General features: G+C 43.4%; 1 protein-coding gene across 4 annotated transcripts in view; it reads right to left on the bottom strand.

The window, feature by feature from the left end:
• The window catches only part of LOC126185194 (apolipophorins), a 126039-nt gene that overhangs the window by 97352 nt on the left and 13283 nt on the right, over positions 1–15404 (bottom strand). For all 4 annotated transcript variants that reach the window (XM_049928063.1, XM_049928065.1, XM_049928062.1 and 1 more), the window contains exon 2: positions 9060–9089. In XM_049928063.1, coding sequence (XP_049784020.1) covers positions 9060–9089 — 30 coding nt within the window. The remainder of the gene's footprint in view (positions 1–9059; positions 9090–15404) is intronic.

Raw genomic sequence — 15404 nt, 5'->3', positions numbered from 1 at the left:
TTTTTCACATACTTCAGATGGCATATGTTGGTGAATATGGTACAAAGTAACCTTGGCAAGTGACAAATTTGCACCCCATCCATTCCTGGTTCTATATTCCATGGAACCTTTAAATTGGTGAAAAGTATCCTCTTCCTATGAGGATACTTAGCATCATATTTTTTGGGTGTATAAAGAAAAAAATTAGAAATTTATAATGATCAGGCTCTATACAGCTGCTTTAACCTACTCTTAAAAGTATCCATACCAGAAGAAAATCTGTCCATCCAATATGGGAGATTGGAGAGCATTTGAAAAAGTGTCAGAAAAAAATGGTGCAAAGTATACCTGGTTTATGGTATACCATTAATACAAATTATTTTATCTCCTTTCAGCACTGTAGCAGCAGCTGGGGCAGTCATAGTCGTAGTAGCAGTAGTAGTTTCAATAATCTGTAGAGCACTTTTAAACTGTCGTAATTTAGGAAACCCACATAAAACCAAAATTGGGATATTTAAGCGTATTCATGTGTTCGAACCTGGTCTCATCTCTAGACCACAGGCCCTACTTTATTAATTGTAATCCCCTTGAAACTGTTTATGAGTCAGCATTTAATCTATCTCCTCTGCTGCTGGAAAGTAAAGCAGACCACACAAACATCTAGGTAAACATTACTTGATATGCACACTTAAGTCTGAGCGATCTGTGGGCGATACACCCATCTGCACAATAAGTTAATCACGAACTGGTTTGACAAGCAACATTAAAAAAAAATACAGTTGTCCTTTCAGTCACTGTGAGAGCATATGTCCATTGTCCGATATGTTTAGTATATAGTGCATAGCTTTCCATTTTAATGGGAGGGACAATCAATATACACATTACACGTATCAATGTGCTGCACTTGTCAACCAATTTTGGATTGCTACTTGTCAGTTTTCGTCTCATTTGGGGAATTTCTACCTCTTGCAGTGTGTGTGCCTATTTATTATCACAACAGAGTAAATGATTCAAGTTGGCCCTTTCTGTCCCGTCCTTCTCTAAGTATATTACGCTATGTAATCATCTCTAGATCACAGGCCCTACTTTATTAATTGTAATCCCCTTGCCTTGGCATTTACATAAGAACGAAAAAATTTTGCTGTTTGTTTGTGTTTGTGTGTATATATATATATATATATATATATATATATATATATATATATATACAAATGAAACCGATACACTGTCCTTCCCACCTCATTTACTTCTTCGATTTGTACAAGTATTGTGTGCATTCTGTCATCAGAACTTTCATCCAAAAGGCGGAATTCAATGACCTTCCCGATTTCTTTTCTACGTTACCAACGAGTTGGTGCCGCCAGCTACTGTATTTTGGCGCACCCAACCCAGTCAAGCGATAGTAGACAGATAGCAATGTGTTCAGCACGTCTTCGTACCGGAACTCGTAAACAAAAATGTACCACACGGAGTTGGAGATTACAGAATCGAATCTAGAATAGAATAAATTTATTTGCATGTTCAATGAAGGTATTCTTCACACCAAAGAGATGAGCTCTACCTGCTTACTTCGCACACACTATGGAGAGCTAAGGTTGGTAGCTACGGAAAACAAGTGAATATCTGCCCGAAGTCTTAACGATTTCTATCGAAGCAGCTACTGCGCTACAGCCAATCAGCTCGCCAGAACTCTTCGAGAGTGAACAAGTTAATAGGTACGATTTTCTCAGATTTTTTTTAGGTGGCAAAGCGAGTGGTACTTACCACTGAAGCTAGCAGCAACTGGCTGCCACCAAGGTCTGATGTGAGGATAAGATGAGTTAAACTTCAGAATTCAGTGCTGTAATCTTTCCTTTGCTACAAAATGTGCGCATTTCAGCTTTTCATCTCTAACAACGACTCTCCCTCTCTCTGATCACCAAAAGTGAGACAGAAACATTAATTCCAATGCAGCATTGAGCAAAGTGAAGTCTACTGCAATCCTGACAGATGAAAATTTTTCTGCCTTGCTGTCAGTGAAATTATGTTTTTGTTGCATTAATAAATACACTAATGAGCCAAAACATTATGACCACTGCCCACCACTAATTTCAATGAGCGTGAGAGTGGTGTTGCGAACACGTGACACACTAGGAAGCAATGTAAGCGGTAGAGAGACGAGTGGATTGTCATTATAGCGAAGATGCGTGGGGCCGGAAATGCATAAATTCACTGATATAAGCGCTTTTGACAAAGGGCACATTGTTCTGGAGCTGCGGCTGAAAACGAGAATCTCTGAAACACCGAAGATGGTCGTCTGTTGGTGTACTACAGTCGTGAGCACCTATGGAAAGTGGTTGAAAGATGGTGAAATACTGAGTAGGCCGTGTGGTATTGTACGACCACGTCTCATCACAAAACGCAGTGGTTGGAGGATCCGTGTAATCCAGGAAAGGCAGTGATCTGTGGTAGATCTGACAATCCTGGTGCAGACACAAGTGTTTCAGAGCACCGTCCAAAGGCCATGGTTGAACATAGAGCACCACATCCCACGACCCCTACGTATTCCTCTGTTAAGCCAACAACACTGTCAGCTATGAATGCAGTGGGCACAGCTTCACTGAGTCTTCACTGTGGATCAATAGAAAAGTGTCGCCAGTCGAATGAGTCACATTTTTTGTTACACCAGGTCGATGGTTGAGTCCTTACACGCGGTTATCCAGGCGAATGGCTGCCTGAAATATGCATCTTACCAGAGATGTAGGCCAGTGAGGACGTAATTATGGTGTGCGGTACATTGAGTTGGGCTTCCATGGTATCTATGGTGGTAATCGAAGGCATCATGACAGCAGTGAACTACGTGAACATTATTGCGGACCACCTGCATCGCTTCATGCTTGAAGTCTCCCCCTATGGCGATGACATGTTCCAGGAGGATAACTGCCAATGTCGCAAGGTCAGAATTGTGCTACGGTGGTTTAAGGAGCATTATAGTGAACTCACACTATAATGTCTTGGTCAGGAAACGTGCTTGATCTGCACCCATTGCAACACATATTGCGTGCCAGCTACGTGGCCAAAACCACCATCCCATAATTGCAGGAATTGCTTGATCTGTGCATATAGACCTGGTGCACACACACTTCTGGAAACCTGACAAGGGCTTGTAGAATCCAAACTAAGCAGAATCGCTGCCGTATTGTGTTTGCACAGTGGACCAACACGCTATTAAACAGGTGGTCACAATGTTTTGGCTCATCGGTAAATTGCGCTACCAGTATATCACAAAATAGTTTCTCCTATACAGCTTCTCAACAGATATTTCGTATGCTTGCCATTCATATACACTACTGGCCATTAAAATTGCTACACCACGAAGATAACGTGCTACAGACGCCAAATTTAACCGACGGGAAGAAGATGCTGTGATATGCAAATGATTAGCTTTTCAGAGCGTTCACACAAGGTTGGCGCCGGTGGCGATACCTACAACGTGCTGACATGAGGAAAGTTTCCAACCGATTTCTCATACACAAACAGCAGTTGACCGGCGTTGCCTGGTGAAACGTTGTTGTGATGCCTTGTGTAAGGAGGTGAAATGCGTACCATCATGGTTCCGACTTTGATAAAGGTCGGATTGTAGCCTATCGCGATTGCGGTTTATCGATCGCGACATTGCTTGCTCGCGCTGGTCGAGATCCAATGACTGTTAGCAGAATATGGAATCGGCGGAGTCAGGAGGGTAATACGGAACGCCGTGCTGGATCCCAACGGCCTCGTATCACTAGCAGTCGAGATGACAGGCATCTTATCCGCATGGCTGTAACGGATCGTGCAGCCACGTCTCGATCCCTAAGTCAACAGATGGGGACGTTTGCAAGACAACAACCATCTGCACGAACAGTTCGACGACGTTTGCAGCAGCATGGACTATCAGCTCGGAGACCATGGCTGCGGTTACCCTTGACGCTTCATCACAGACAGGAGCGGCTGCGATGGTGTTCTCGACGACGAACCTAGGTGCACGAATAGCAAAACGTCATTTTATCGGGTGAATCCAGGTTCTGTTTACAGCATCATGATGGTCGTATTCGTATTTGGCGACATCGCCATACTGGCGTATCACCCGGCGTGATGGTATGGGGTGCCATTGGTTACACGTCTCGGTCGCCTCTTGTTCGCATTGACGGCACTTTGAACAGTGGACGTTACATTTCAGATGTGCTACGACCCGTGGCTCTACCCGAGCAACTGGCTCGTCACAATACGCCAGTCACTACTCTTGATGAACTGTGGTATCGTGTTGAAGCTGCACCGGCAGCTGTACCTGTACACGCCATCCAGGCTCTGTTTGACTCAATGCCCAGGCGTATCAAGGCCGTTATTACGGCCAGAGGTGGTTGTTATGGGTACTGATTTCTCAGGATCTATGCTCCAAAATTGCGTGAAAATGTAATCACATGTCAGTTCTAGTATATTTGTCCAATGAATACGCGTTTATCATCTTCATTTCTTCTCGGTGTAGCAATTTTAATGGCCAGTAGTGTAGCTCAAATTTGGTATTCTAGGAACTGTCTTGACACTGTGGATGTCGGGATATTGAATTCTCTAAGGCAGGGGCGGGCAAACGTTGCACGCGGCTCGTGAGCGCACAGCGCTGCACGTGTGCTGCTCGCGTGCAGTCGTCGACCGGGGCAGTGGCGACAGCCGGCAGGTTACGGCACTGTAGTACCGGGTAAGCTGCGGACGTCGATGCGAAGCGACCACTACGTAGTGAACGTTGTATTTCAAGAACCGGAAAATGCAGAGTGAAACAAGGAAACGGAGAAGTGGAGATTTGCTATCTTTTAAAAAGTAATGGGAGAATCATTTTTTCTTTGTGCAAAAAATGTGAAAATTCGAAATGTTTAATATGTGGCAGTATTCTCGCTGGTCAGCGGAAGTTTGGTATTGAAGGCCATTATAACAATTTTCAGAAGGACGAGTACAATTCATTGTCGGATTCTGAGCGGATGGGGAAATTGACTGAGCTTAAGAAGAGCGATCTGACGATACTAGATGAATCTGTCGTAGTTGCTGTTGTCACGAGAGATTTGCGACTTTCTTTCCCCATGTCTCTCATCTAACTGATTTAACATTTTATGGAGCACTGTTTTTAGTTTTTCAGGACGACCACACTAATAGCCCAGCCGTACGTACAGTTATAATATTGCGCTTAATACAGCGAGAGCTGGAAAACCATTTGCTGAATTAGTAAGTGTCGGTTAAGAGCGAACATCAGAGATGAAAATTTAAGTAACTGTTTGCGTTTGTCTGTATGTAGAAATTTTGTTCCACTCCACCTGTGATAATTAAATAAAACGCATCGTAGGTAATAAGTACTCTTTCAAAACACGACATCTTTCAAGTACTCCTACTAATCTTATTCCTTCATTCAATAAAGCAAGCTAGGAAACAAAATCCATTGCACAGGAAAGAGCGGACAGAAGGTATGGTGGAGAGGGGAGATAAGCGGGTGGCCAGCTTGCCCCTGTGTGCACGCAGAACACCTGTTAACTGCACGCGTGCAAGTCCACCGCACACGTGCAGGATTCCTGCCCGCCCCTGCTCTAAGGTTTTCCCAAATGTAATGTCTCATGTGTCTAGCTGCAACTACCAGTCCACGTTCAAAGTCTGTTAATTCCCGTCGAGCGCCCATAATTACGTCGGAAACCTTTCCATATGCATCACCTGAGCTCCGCCAACGCACTGCCATTTTATACCTTGTGTACGCGATACTACCGCCATCTGCATATATGTGCATATAACTATTTCATGACTTTTGTCGCCTCAGTTATGGCAGAGGGTACTTTCCATTGTACCAGTTACTACGGCTTCTACACGTTCCATTCGCATATGGACGCTCTCGGAAAGAATGATTGCTCAAATGCCTCTATGCACGCTGTAATCGATCTAATTTTGTCTTCGAGGTACCTGCTGGAGCGCTATGTAGAGCCAAGGCCGTCCACACCCGGAAGCAAGAGGTGGACACCCCCTCTGGCTCTCAGGCAAAGGAAAAAAATGTAGAGTAGTCAGGTGTTATTCTTTCAAGAAAATGATTTAAAGACCTACAGGTGCCCCCCCCCCCCTACTCACTACAAACTATTAAACTGTTGTATGGGCGGCCTTGCGTAGAGCGTCGTCGTATGTTTCTAAATTCTTCACTCATTGCTGGTTAATGAAACTTTTTAAGTAGACTTTAGTAGCGTTGTATCTCTTGAAACTCTTATCAAGATCTGAGTGAATATTTGTGGAGCTTTTTTCAGACAGCACTTCATTATAGATAACTCCATAATATGTGAAAAGTCTAAGCTTAATATAAATATTACCTGCATGCTCATTAACAGGCAACATGAGCGGCAAGTGACTCGACGCACGTCCCTGGGACACATCTGAGCTTACTTCTACACACGGTACGCCATTGACCCCCAATCCGATATAACTTGCTACGTCCTCCCTACCAAGAAATCCTCAGTTAAGTCCCAAAATTCGTTTGATGCCTAATATGATCGTCTTTTCGTGGATAAGCGTCGGTGTGATGCTAACTCAATTCCTTTTCGGTAGTCAGGAAGGCTGCGAAAAGCAAGGATTGACACGATGTTTTCGTAATCCAGGTACGCTGCCCTTGAGGAGGTCGTTCTGTTAGAGAAACCTCATTAAGTCTGAGCTCAGACTGTGTTTAAGATTCTACAAGATTTGGATGGCAAACATACTGGACGACAGTTCTGTGGATCACTTGTGCTACCCTTCTTGCACGTGGGAGTGACCTGTGGTCTTTTGCTATCGTCCAGCTGCTGGACATACACTATGTGATCAAAAGTATTCGGACACCCGAAAAACATACCTTTTTCATATTAAGTGCATTGTGCTGCCATCTACTGCCAGGTACTCCATATCAGCGACCTCAGTAATCATTAGACATCGTGAGGCTGCAGAATGGGGCGCTCCGCGAAATTCACGGGCTTCGAACGTGGTCAGGTGATTGGGTGTCACTTGTGTCATACGTCTGTACGCGAGATATCCAAACTCCTAAACATCCCTATGTCCACTGTTCGCGATGTGATAGTGAAGTGGGAACGTGAAGGGACACGTACAGCACAAAAGCGTACAGGCCGACCTCGTATGTTGACTGACAGAGACCGCCAACAATTGAAGAGGGTCGTAATGTGTAATAAGCTGACATCTATCCAGACCATCACACAGGTATTCCAGACTGCAGCAGGATCCACTGAAACTACTATGACAGTTAGGCGGGAGGTGAGAAAACTTCGATTTCATGGTCGAGCGGCTGCTCATAAGCCACACAACACGCCGGTAAATGCCAAAACGACGCCTCGCTTGCTGTAATAAGCGTAAACACTGGACGATTGAACAGTGGAAAAACGTTGTGTGGAGTCACGAATCACGGTACACAATGTGCTGATCCGATGGCAGTGTGTGGGTATGGTGAATGCCCGGTGAACGTCATTTGTCAACAGTTTAATTCGGAGGCGGTGGTGTTATGGCGTGGTCGTGTTTTTCATGGAGGGGGCTTACACCCCTTGTTTTGTGTGGCACTATCACAGCACAGGCCTACATTGAGGTTTTAAGCGCCTTCTTGCTTGCCACTGTTGAAGAGCAATTCGGGGATGGCGATTGCATCTTTCAACACGATCCAGCACCTGTTCATAATGCACGGCCTGTGGCGGAGTGGTTACACGACAATAACATCCTTGTAATGGAGCGGCCTGCACAAGGTCCTGACCTGAATCCTATAGAATACCTTTGGGATATTTTGGAACGCCGACTTCGTGCCAGGCCTCACCAACCGACATCGATACCTCTCCTCAGTGCAGCACTCCGTGAAGAATGGACTGCCATTCCCCAAGAACCTTCCAGCACTTGATTGAACGTATGCCTGCGAGAGTGGAAGCTGTCATCACTATATTGAATTGCAGCATTACCGATGGGGGGAGCCACGAACTTGTAAGTCATTTTCAGCCAGGTGTCCAGATACCTTCTATCACATAGTGACTTTATCTAACATGGGATCTATAGTATATTGTTGTTGAAAGAGGGGTAGCTCAACCGTAAGTTCTGTTTATAATTTGATAGGGATTACATCGGGCCATAGCGCTTTGTTCAATTTTAGCGATTTCAGCTCTTTCTCAATGGCATTGACACTGACGCCTGTACCACTCATTTTTGCCGTGGCACGAGAATTAAGCTGGGGCAGTACTACAGGGATTTCCTCTGTAAAAGGTACATATGAAAACGCAGTTTAGCTTAGCATTTCTAGATCCACTTCACTTATTTTTAGCACACTCTGACTTCCACCTACTCCCATACGTAAAGAAAACTGCGCCTGGCAACGTCCTGTGTACAATAAATAGAGCGTCGCAAACGTAGACGAACACTTTTCATATCTTCCAGAAACGCACTTTTTGGATGAAATTACTCATTGGAAAACCCTTGGACAACTTTCATCGACCTAAATTGGGACTGTATAGAAAAATTGAAAATTAAGTGCATTTTTGTCTAATAAATACGATCTTACACTACAATTCACGTTGCCTTCGTGCGTCATGGACAACCTACACGTCCAAGACTGCGTTTGAATGCAGTGCTGATGGAACTTGCTATGTAAAATTTCAGTGTGAGCAAATGGTACGTCAAAGGCAGCAGCTTGAAATAAACTGTTAACGTACTGGGCGGAAGTGTTGAAAATTGCGGATGACAGTCGGCGACAAGCACTGTAAGAATACTGATGCCGGTAGGGTCGCGCGGTCCAGCGTTACGTCCCAACCTACGTTCATGGACCAAATTTGCTCAATTTTTAGTACATGAAGATCTAAGATTACAAACTAACCGTAATTATATAAGTAAAACGACTGCAAATAAAATGGTGCTGTAACACATATACAACACTCAAAAATTTATAATTGTTTCAAAGCTGAATAAATTTTATTAGAAGTTACGTAGGATAATTCAAATTCCTAGTTCTAGGCAGATATTATTTACTTTTTTAGTAAATTGATAGTGTTTATGTTTAGCATTACTACAGTAACACAGAAAATACTTACGTGTGCATTGATGGTTGCAGTCCCCCGCAACTGAAATAGAAAAAATTTTTTTTCAGTTTGTAGCAAGCATTGTATTTCTTATCGCTAACTTAATACATTCTAATTTATTTCATTTGCAGCTGTTAACGAAAGTATAAATCCTTCGATTCTTGTATGAAGTGATATAAAGATCTGTGCTGATTTAATTGTGGTATTAAGCAACTATCAGACGTCATTTTCATTTGACATATTCGGACGATTTTTTATCAAAATATGTCGATTTCTACGACTTGCTCAAGAGCAATAACTTTACTCAGAATGAGATAATGTAGGGGGAGGGGGGGGGGGGGGTTACACCTAGATTGGTTTGAGTGCCAAGCTCTTCTTTGTCCCTATTTCCTCTTCGAATCTACGGAATTCCGCCTTACGTTTCCGAGTATTCGCCCGTTTGTTACTTTCCCCTTCCAGCCGTCAGACTGATCTACGACACATATTACGAGTTACTCAGTCTAAACGGTAAAAAAAAAAAAAAAGCTTGCGTACCATCCGTCTGGTGGTCATCAGATTCCTGTTTCGCTCGTGTAACGCGAATGCGAGGCACTAATGAAGGATGAGTCCAACATTCACTTAGAAGAGATGAAAGAGGAAAACACGTTAAGAAGTACATTTTAGGCTATTGTCGATGTGATGAGTGTTACGTTACTACTGACGATAACGCAAAGCAGCTTCGCTGCGTCTCTTCGTTCTAACAGGAAAGTACTTATCCATAGTGCCTGAGGAAGAGGAAGCTGGTTTGAATGCTGTCGGTGGGAAATTGGCAGGAAAGATCGAGAATAAGTGTCTGATTACCATAATCAGCGCCAACGCATTTCGAATCTCTCCGAAACCGCACGTGTAATAACGTCACAAACCACTCTTACTGACGATTAAAGTTTCGGATAGGGATTTTTACCGAGGAAATTTCAATGGTTCATTTTTGAAATGAGTGTTTCGTGGCACAGAGGATCAGCCTTCATCTTCAGTAGTGCAAACATAGTGATATAATTTACACATAATAATCACTTTCATTTACTCCGAACGATTACACTAGGGAAAGAATCTCACTCATTACTCTACTGGTAAGAATAGGAAAACTCAAGGTGTATCCGGGATTTAGTCTGTCTCCTAAAGCTACATCGCTCTTAATCAATGCTAATCTAAATTAAATGGAGGGTTTAGGATTGAAGGTGCACTACTAATCAACGACCCTCCTAAGGTACTTCAAATACAGAAAGTAATATTTGGCAGGTAAAGCAAATAAAGTCTTCTTAGTCTCCAAAAAGACATGTAAAAGAGTGTATTTATAACACATTACGGTAACAGTGAGGAATGCAGTATTATATGCTGCTGAGACGATGACACTAGGAAGAAATGGGGCAGAACAACTAGAGAAAGAAGAGAGAAAAATACTGAGAAAAATACTAGGTCCCAAAAGAGGTGGATGCGAAGACCTAGGGAAGAATTGTACCGGAACGTGAGAACAATATCCGGGTAAATCAGACTCAAAAGGGCAAAGTTTGCTGGGCATGTAGTTAGGATGCGAAGACCTAGGGAAGAATTGTACCGGAACGTGAGAACAATATCCGGGTAAATCAGACTCAAAAGGGCAAAGTTTGCTGGGCATGTAGTTAGGATGAGTATGGACAGAATGACGATGAGAGTGTGGGAAACAACAGGGAGGATAAGGGGAACGACAGGAACCAAGTGGGTTGTTGAACCTCGGAAGGACTGGTTGGAATTGGGGATCAAGGTCGAAGGAAAGGAAAATTGGAGGAACAAATATACACCGACAAATATATGACAGAGAAGAATACAGGAAAAGATTAGAATGTCACCAGTGGAGCCGCCAGGAGAAATGGAAACTGAATATCTCGGAAGAAGAGCGGGAGAGGAGAAGAGAAAGAATGAAGAGGTTCTGGGAGAAGAAGAGGAAAATGCAGTCCACGAAGGGGATACCTGTGGTCCTACAGAGGCCGTAACGCAAGAAGAAGAAGAAGAAGAAGACATTACGGTAACACCTCAAAGTTCCATAAAGAACCGGACGACAGTTGCGTAAATGCTATCAAGAATTCTGTACTAAAATGCGAGATTAAGTTAAGTAAATCGCTGTTATGTGCACTGGCTGGCCTCGGGTTGTCAGATGCTTTTACCCATGTCATATTTTCAAGGGAGCAAACTTTACTTGGTGGTAAACTGCATTAATGATTTAATTCCTATAGCGGGTCAATCTATACATGTCATCCATCACGGTTGCAATTTGTGGGCCATTTGTTGTGCAACAAAGATGAAAGATATTCCGTTGTGTATCCGACTTCAACAGAGTTGTCGGGGCTGGCCTGTGTGTTACTGACGCAATGGTAAGCAGAGTTTCCACGCTTGGACCGTTCGTGAGGAACGCCTGTCGGAATAACAGCATATATCGTCCAGTCATCACTTCTGGGTGTGGCTGATGTTACACAACCGTTACAAGCGAAATCTTGGATCTTTGCGAGTCGAAACGCACTAGCTTTATTATTGGTTATCTCTGCCGTACAAACACCTGCCGTTGGGCTGTCGCCGCGCGGGGTAGCCGCGCGGTTTCAGGCGCCTTGTCACGGCTCGTTCGGCTCCCCTCGTCGGAGGTTCGAGTTCTCCCACGGGCACAAGTGTGTGAGAGTGTGTGTATGTGTTGTTCATAGCGTAAGTTACTTTAAGTTAGATTAAGTAGTGTGTAGGCTTAGGGACCGATGATTCAAATGTGTGTGAAATCTTATGGGACTTAACTGCTAAGGTCATCAGTCCCCTAAGCTTACACACTACTTAACCTAAATTATCCTAAGGACAAACACACACACCCATGCCCGCGGGAGGACTCGAACCTCCGCCGGGACCAGCCGCACAGTCCATGAGTGCAGCGCCTGAGACCGCTCGGCTAATCCCGCGCGGCTAGGGACCGATGACCTCAGCAGTTTGGTCCCATAAGACCTTACCACAAACTTCCAAATAAAAATTTCCGTTGGGCTGTCAACTATTGAATTAGGGCTTTCATGTTTGTTGATTAAAATTATTTGATTGCAGTGTATTAATAAACTAATTGTTTCCATGAAAACCTTGGCGTCATTACGCACGCAGGATTAAATGAGACTCCCATCTGAAGAATCCACAGTTATTGTCCACTTCCTTTTAATTGCCTCATTTTATTGATTGAAACTTTTCAGTAGCAATACGTTAAATAGAATAAACTCTCGTGAATCTGTACCCAGAATGGCTCAATTGATTTGAGGTACTCGGGCATTTATACGAGCGAGTAATATTGAATACGATTCCAAATTTCGCACGGCATTTATATTTATATATTTTTAATACGTTGCCGCTGACGTTGGGCTTTATCTCTCCATTGAGCTATGACACATCCTTTTTCTGTTGCCACTAATACCACTATACTACAAAAAATATCTCTCTTGTTTATGATTTTTCATAAGTAAATGCGAGTACATCAACAGGCTAGTACTGTCCTAGTTGTTTTCGTATGGCCGAGAGCAGTCGCGTCGTGATATCGTGAATTAGATGATAAAGATCTCTGTTCCCTCGATACATTCTAGTCAGTACTCGCCCAATCGGTATGAATGGACCTAATTGTTTGCGTTAATAGTATATTTACTCCTGGACTATTTTAAAATACAAATCAAATGTTTTTTCGAATGAAAATCAGTTAAATAGAGTTGGTAGGCTCTAATGTCTAGCATTATACCCTCCAGCGGCTTCCGATTCTCGGCTCACACGAAGCTCTTCTCTCGCTTAACGAAACTTAAGTTCAATAAATATGGAAGCCATTCTTAGTACAATTTTTCAGGTTTGGTAAATGAAAGGCTACTTCTGTAGTTAGTGACAGAAATGTCACGTAACTCTCATTAAAACATCTTGAGGGAGGTTTCTGGCTCTGACTTGAAAACGATGTTTTGAGAAAGCAGCTATATGATGTGGATGAAGCTATCTGTTCGGTGGAACTCTATCGCGGATGAATGTGTAGTGAAAACAAGTCGGTGTCTGCATCTTAAGCAGACCATGAAAGAGGCCGACTAGGTGAACGAACACATCCAACCTACGGATCAAATACAAGCAGTGTTCTACGGTCTCGTCTAGTCTACGACAGAGTGCCGAATCAGACGATGAGCCACTTCTTCACCTCATGCTCGTCCAAAACTGGTGAAGTATACTCTCTGGACCAGATGCCACGCCGGCCGATGTGGCCGAGCGGTTCTAGGCGCTTCAGTCTGGAATCGCGCGACCGCCACAGTCGCAGGTTCGAATCCTGCCTCGGGTATGGATGTGTCTGATGTCCTTAGGTTAATCAGGTTTAAGTAGTTCTAAGTTATAGCAATAATAGATATAGCAATAATATACATATATCGTCATTTTTTTACATCAGAAGTGATAATATGCACACTACTACTGTCATTTACCTTCGACGCTATTTGACGCCTATAACCGCTCTGTCTCAGTGATAATACAATCTTTGTTCATCTTCCAATAAAAAATAGATAATTAATACAAACTTCTAAGGTGAGCTGGCCAGTGTGCCCGAGCGGTTCTAGGCGCTTCAGTCTGGAACCGCGTGACCGCTACGGTCGCAGGTTCGAATCCTGCCTCGGGCATGAATGTGTGTGATGTCATTAGGTTAGTTAGGTTTAAGTAGTTCTAAGTTCTAGGGGACTGATGACCTCAGCTGTCAAGTCCCATAGTGCTCAGAGCCATTTGAACCATTTGAAATTCTAAGGTGATGTTATTATGTATGCAGCGTAATTTTATCCGCTTACGTTCCTTATCTTTTGTGCTTCTCACCAAAGTATCCGAATAGCATCACTCTTAACAGTTAACCATAAGTGGTAAGAAATATAACCTGCTCATGGTGAGGTATTACACCTCGAAATTCGTTGAATGTAAATATTTCTCATGTAATTTATCAAACTATTATTCTTTGCGGGTTACAATAAGTTTTTTCGTAGAATCAAATATCTTCAACTCTGGCTAAGAATACAGATTATACGAGTCGGATAAGAACGTATCATACGATCAAGTATTTGTGAGAGTCTTCTTTAACTTTTCCCTTTCTTTCAGGTTTAGCTCCATACGCCCGGAGAAGCAGTTATAAATGGAACATTGGCTGGTTTGGATAGGGTTAGCCAGTCGCTTGGAGCACATAAGGAACCAGACTGCTTCCTCATAACAGCCCAGTATTTAACCACTGAATCACGACGCTATTTGAGGAAACTATCAAACCATGTTATAAGCAGCTCAGATTCTGTATGAGAACTGGCACTGATGATCTACAGTTGTCTAGTGTATATTACACTTTACATAAACGCATAGAGAAGTCGTCAAATAATGCCATAACACTGAACAGAGCGAGGCAAAAATCAATGCCAAAAATCCAGGTTTTGGGACTACTTACTGAAGAATTCGCGAACCCCATCTACGCTCTGTTAGGCAGCTCCGTAAGGCTGCGTGACAAATTTCTACAATACGAGCCGGTAAATTACGTCAGTAGCACCCTGGGGTTGTCTGTGGAGGACACAGTTTTATACAGGACTTCGCGTCACTAGACAACTTTTACGAAAGGAAGAGAGACCTGAGGATAATCAACTCTTGATACGAGAAGGTAATCCACAACGAAAAAAAGTGATAGCTACAATGAGAGTCACAGCCTCATGATATCAACGGAGGAGATACTTGACAGAGCAATAGTTGCTCCAGGTCACGAAAACTAACTGTGGTTTGCTGACCCCACACCCCGAACTCCCGCCCGACCTATTCTCCAATGCTTCAAATGGCTCTGAGCACTATGGGACTTAACTTCTGAGGTCATCAGTCCCCTAGAACTTAGAACTACTGAAACTTAACTAACCTAAGGGCATCACACACATCCATGCCCGAGGCAGGATTCGAACCTGCGCGGTTCTAGACTGTAGCGCCTAGAAGCGCTCGGCCCTCCGGCCGGCGACCTATTCTCGAGTCCTACTCGCCAAACTGGTATTTGCTACTAGTTACATTAATAGTTGAGGTAGAGAGTGAGCTGTGCGATTGCTCACGAGTTTGATCACTCAGAACGAGAGCTTCACACAAATGTTCAGCTCCAGTGGAAGACTCTACAATAAATACGTCGATTATCAGGAAACTCAGAAAGCGGATATTCCAAGGAAGGAACGAAGATTAATAATCTAACGGCTCGTCGACGACGAAGAGTTCAAATGGTTCAAATGGCTCTGAGCACTATGGGACTTAACAACTGAGGTCATTAGTCCCCTAGAACTTAGATCTACCTAAACCTAACTAACCTAAGGACGTCTC

This window comes from Schistocerca cancellata, chromosome 4 (genome assembly GCF_023864275.1).
Source record: "Schistocerca cancellata isolate TAMUIC-IGC-003103 chromosome 4, iqSchCanc2.1, whole genome shotgun sequence".
Classification (NCBI taxonomy): Eukaryota; Metazoa; Arthropoda; class Insecta; order Orthoptera; family Acrididae; genus Schistocerca; species Schistocerca cancellata.
This window is presented reverse-complemented; position numbering and strand designations above follow the sequence as displayed.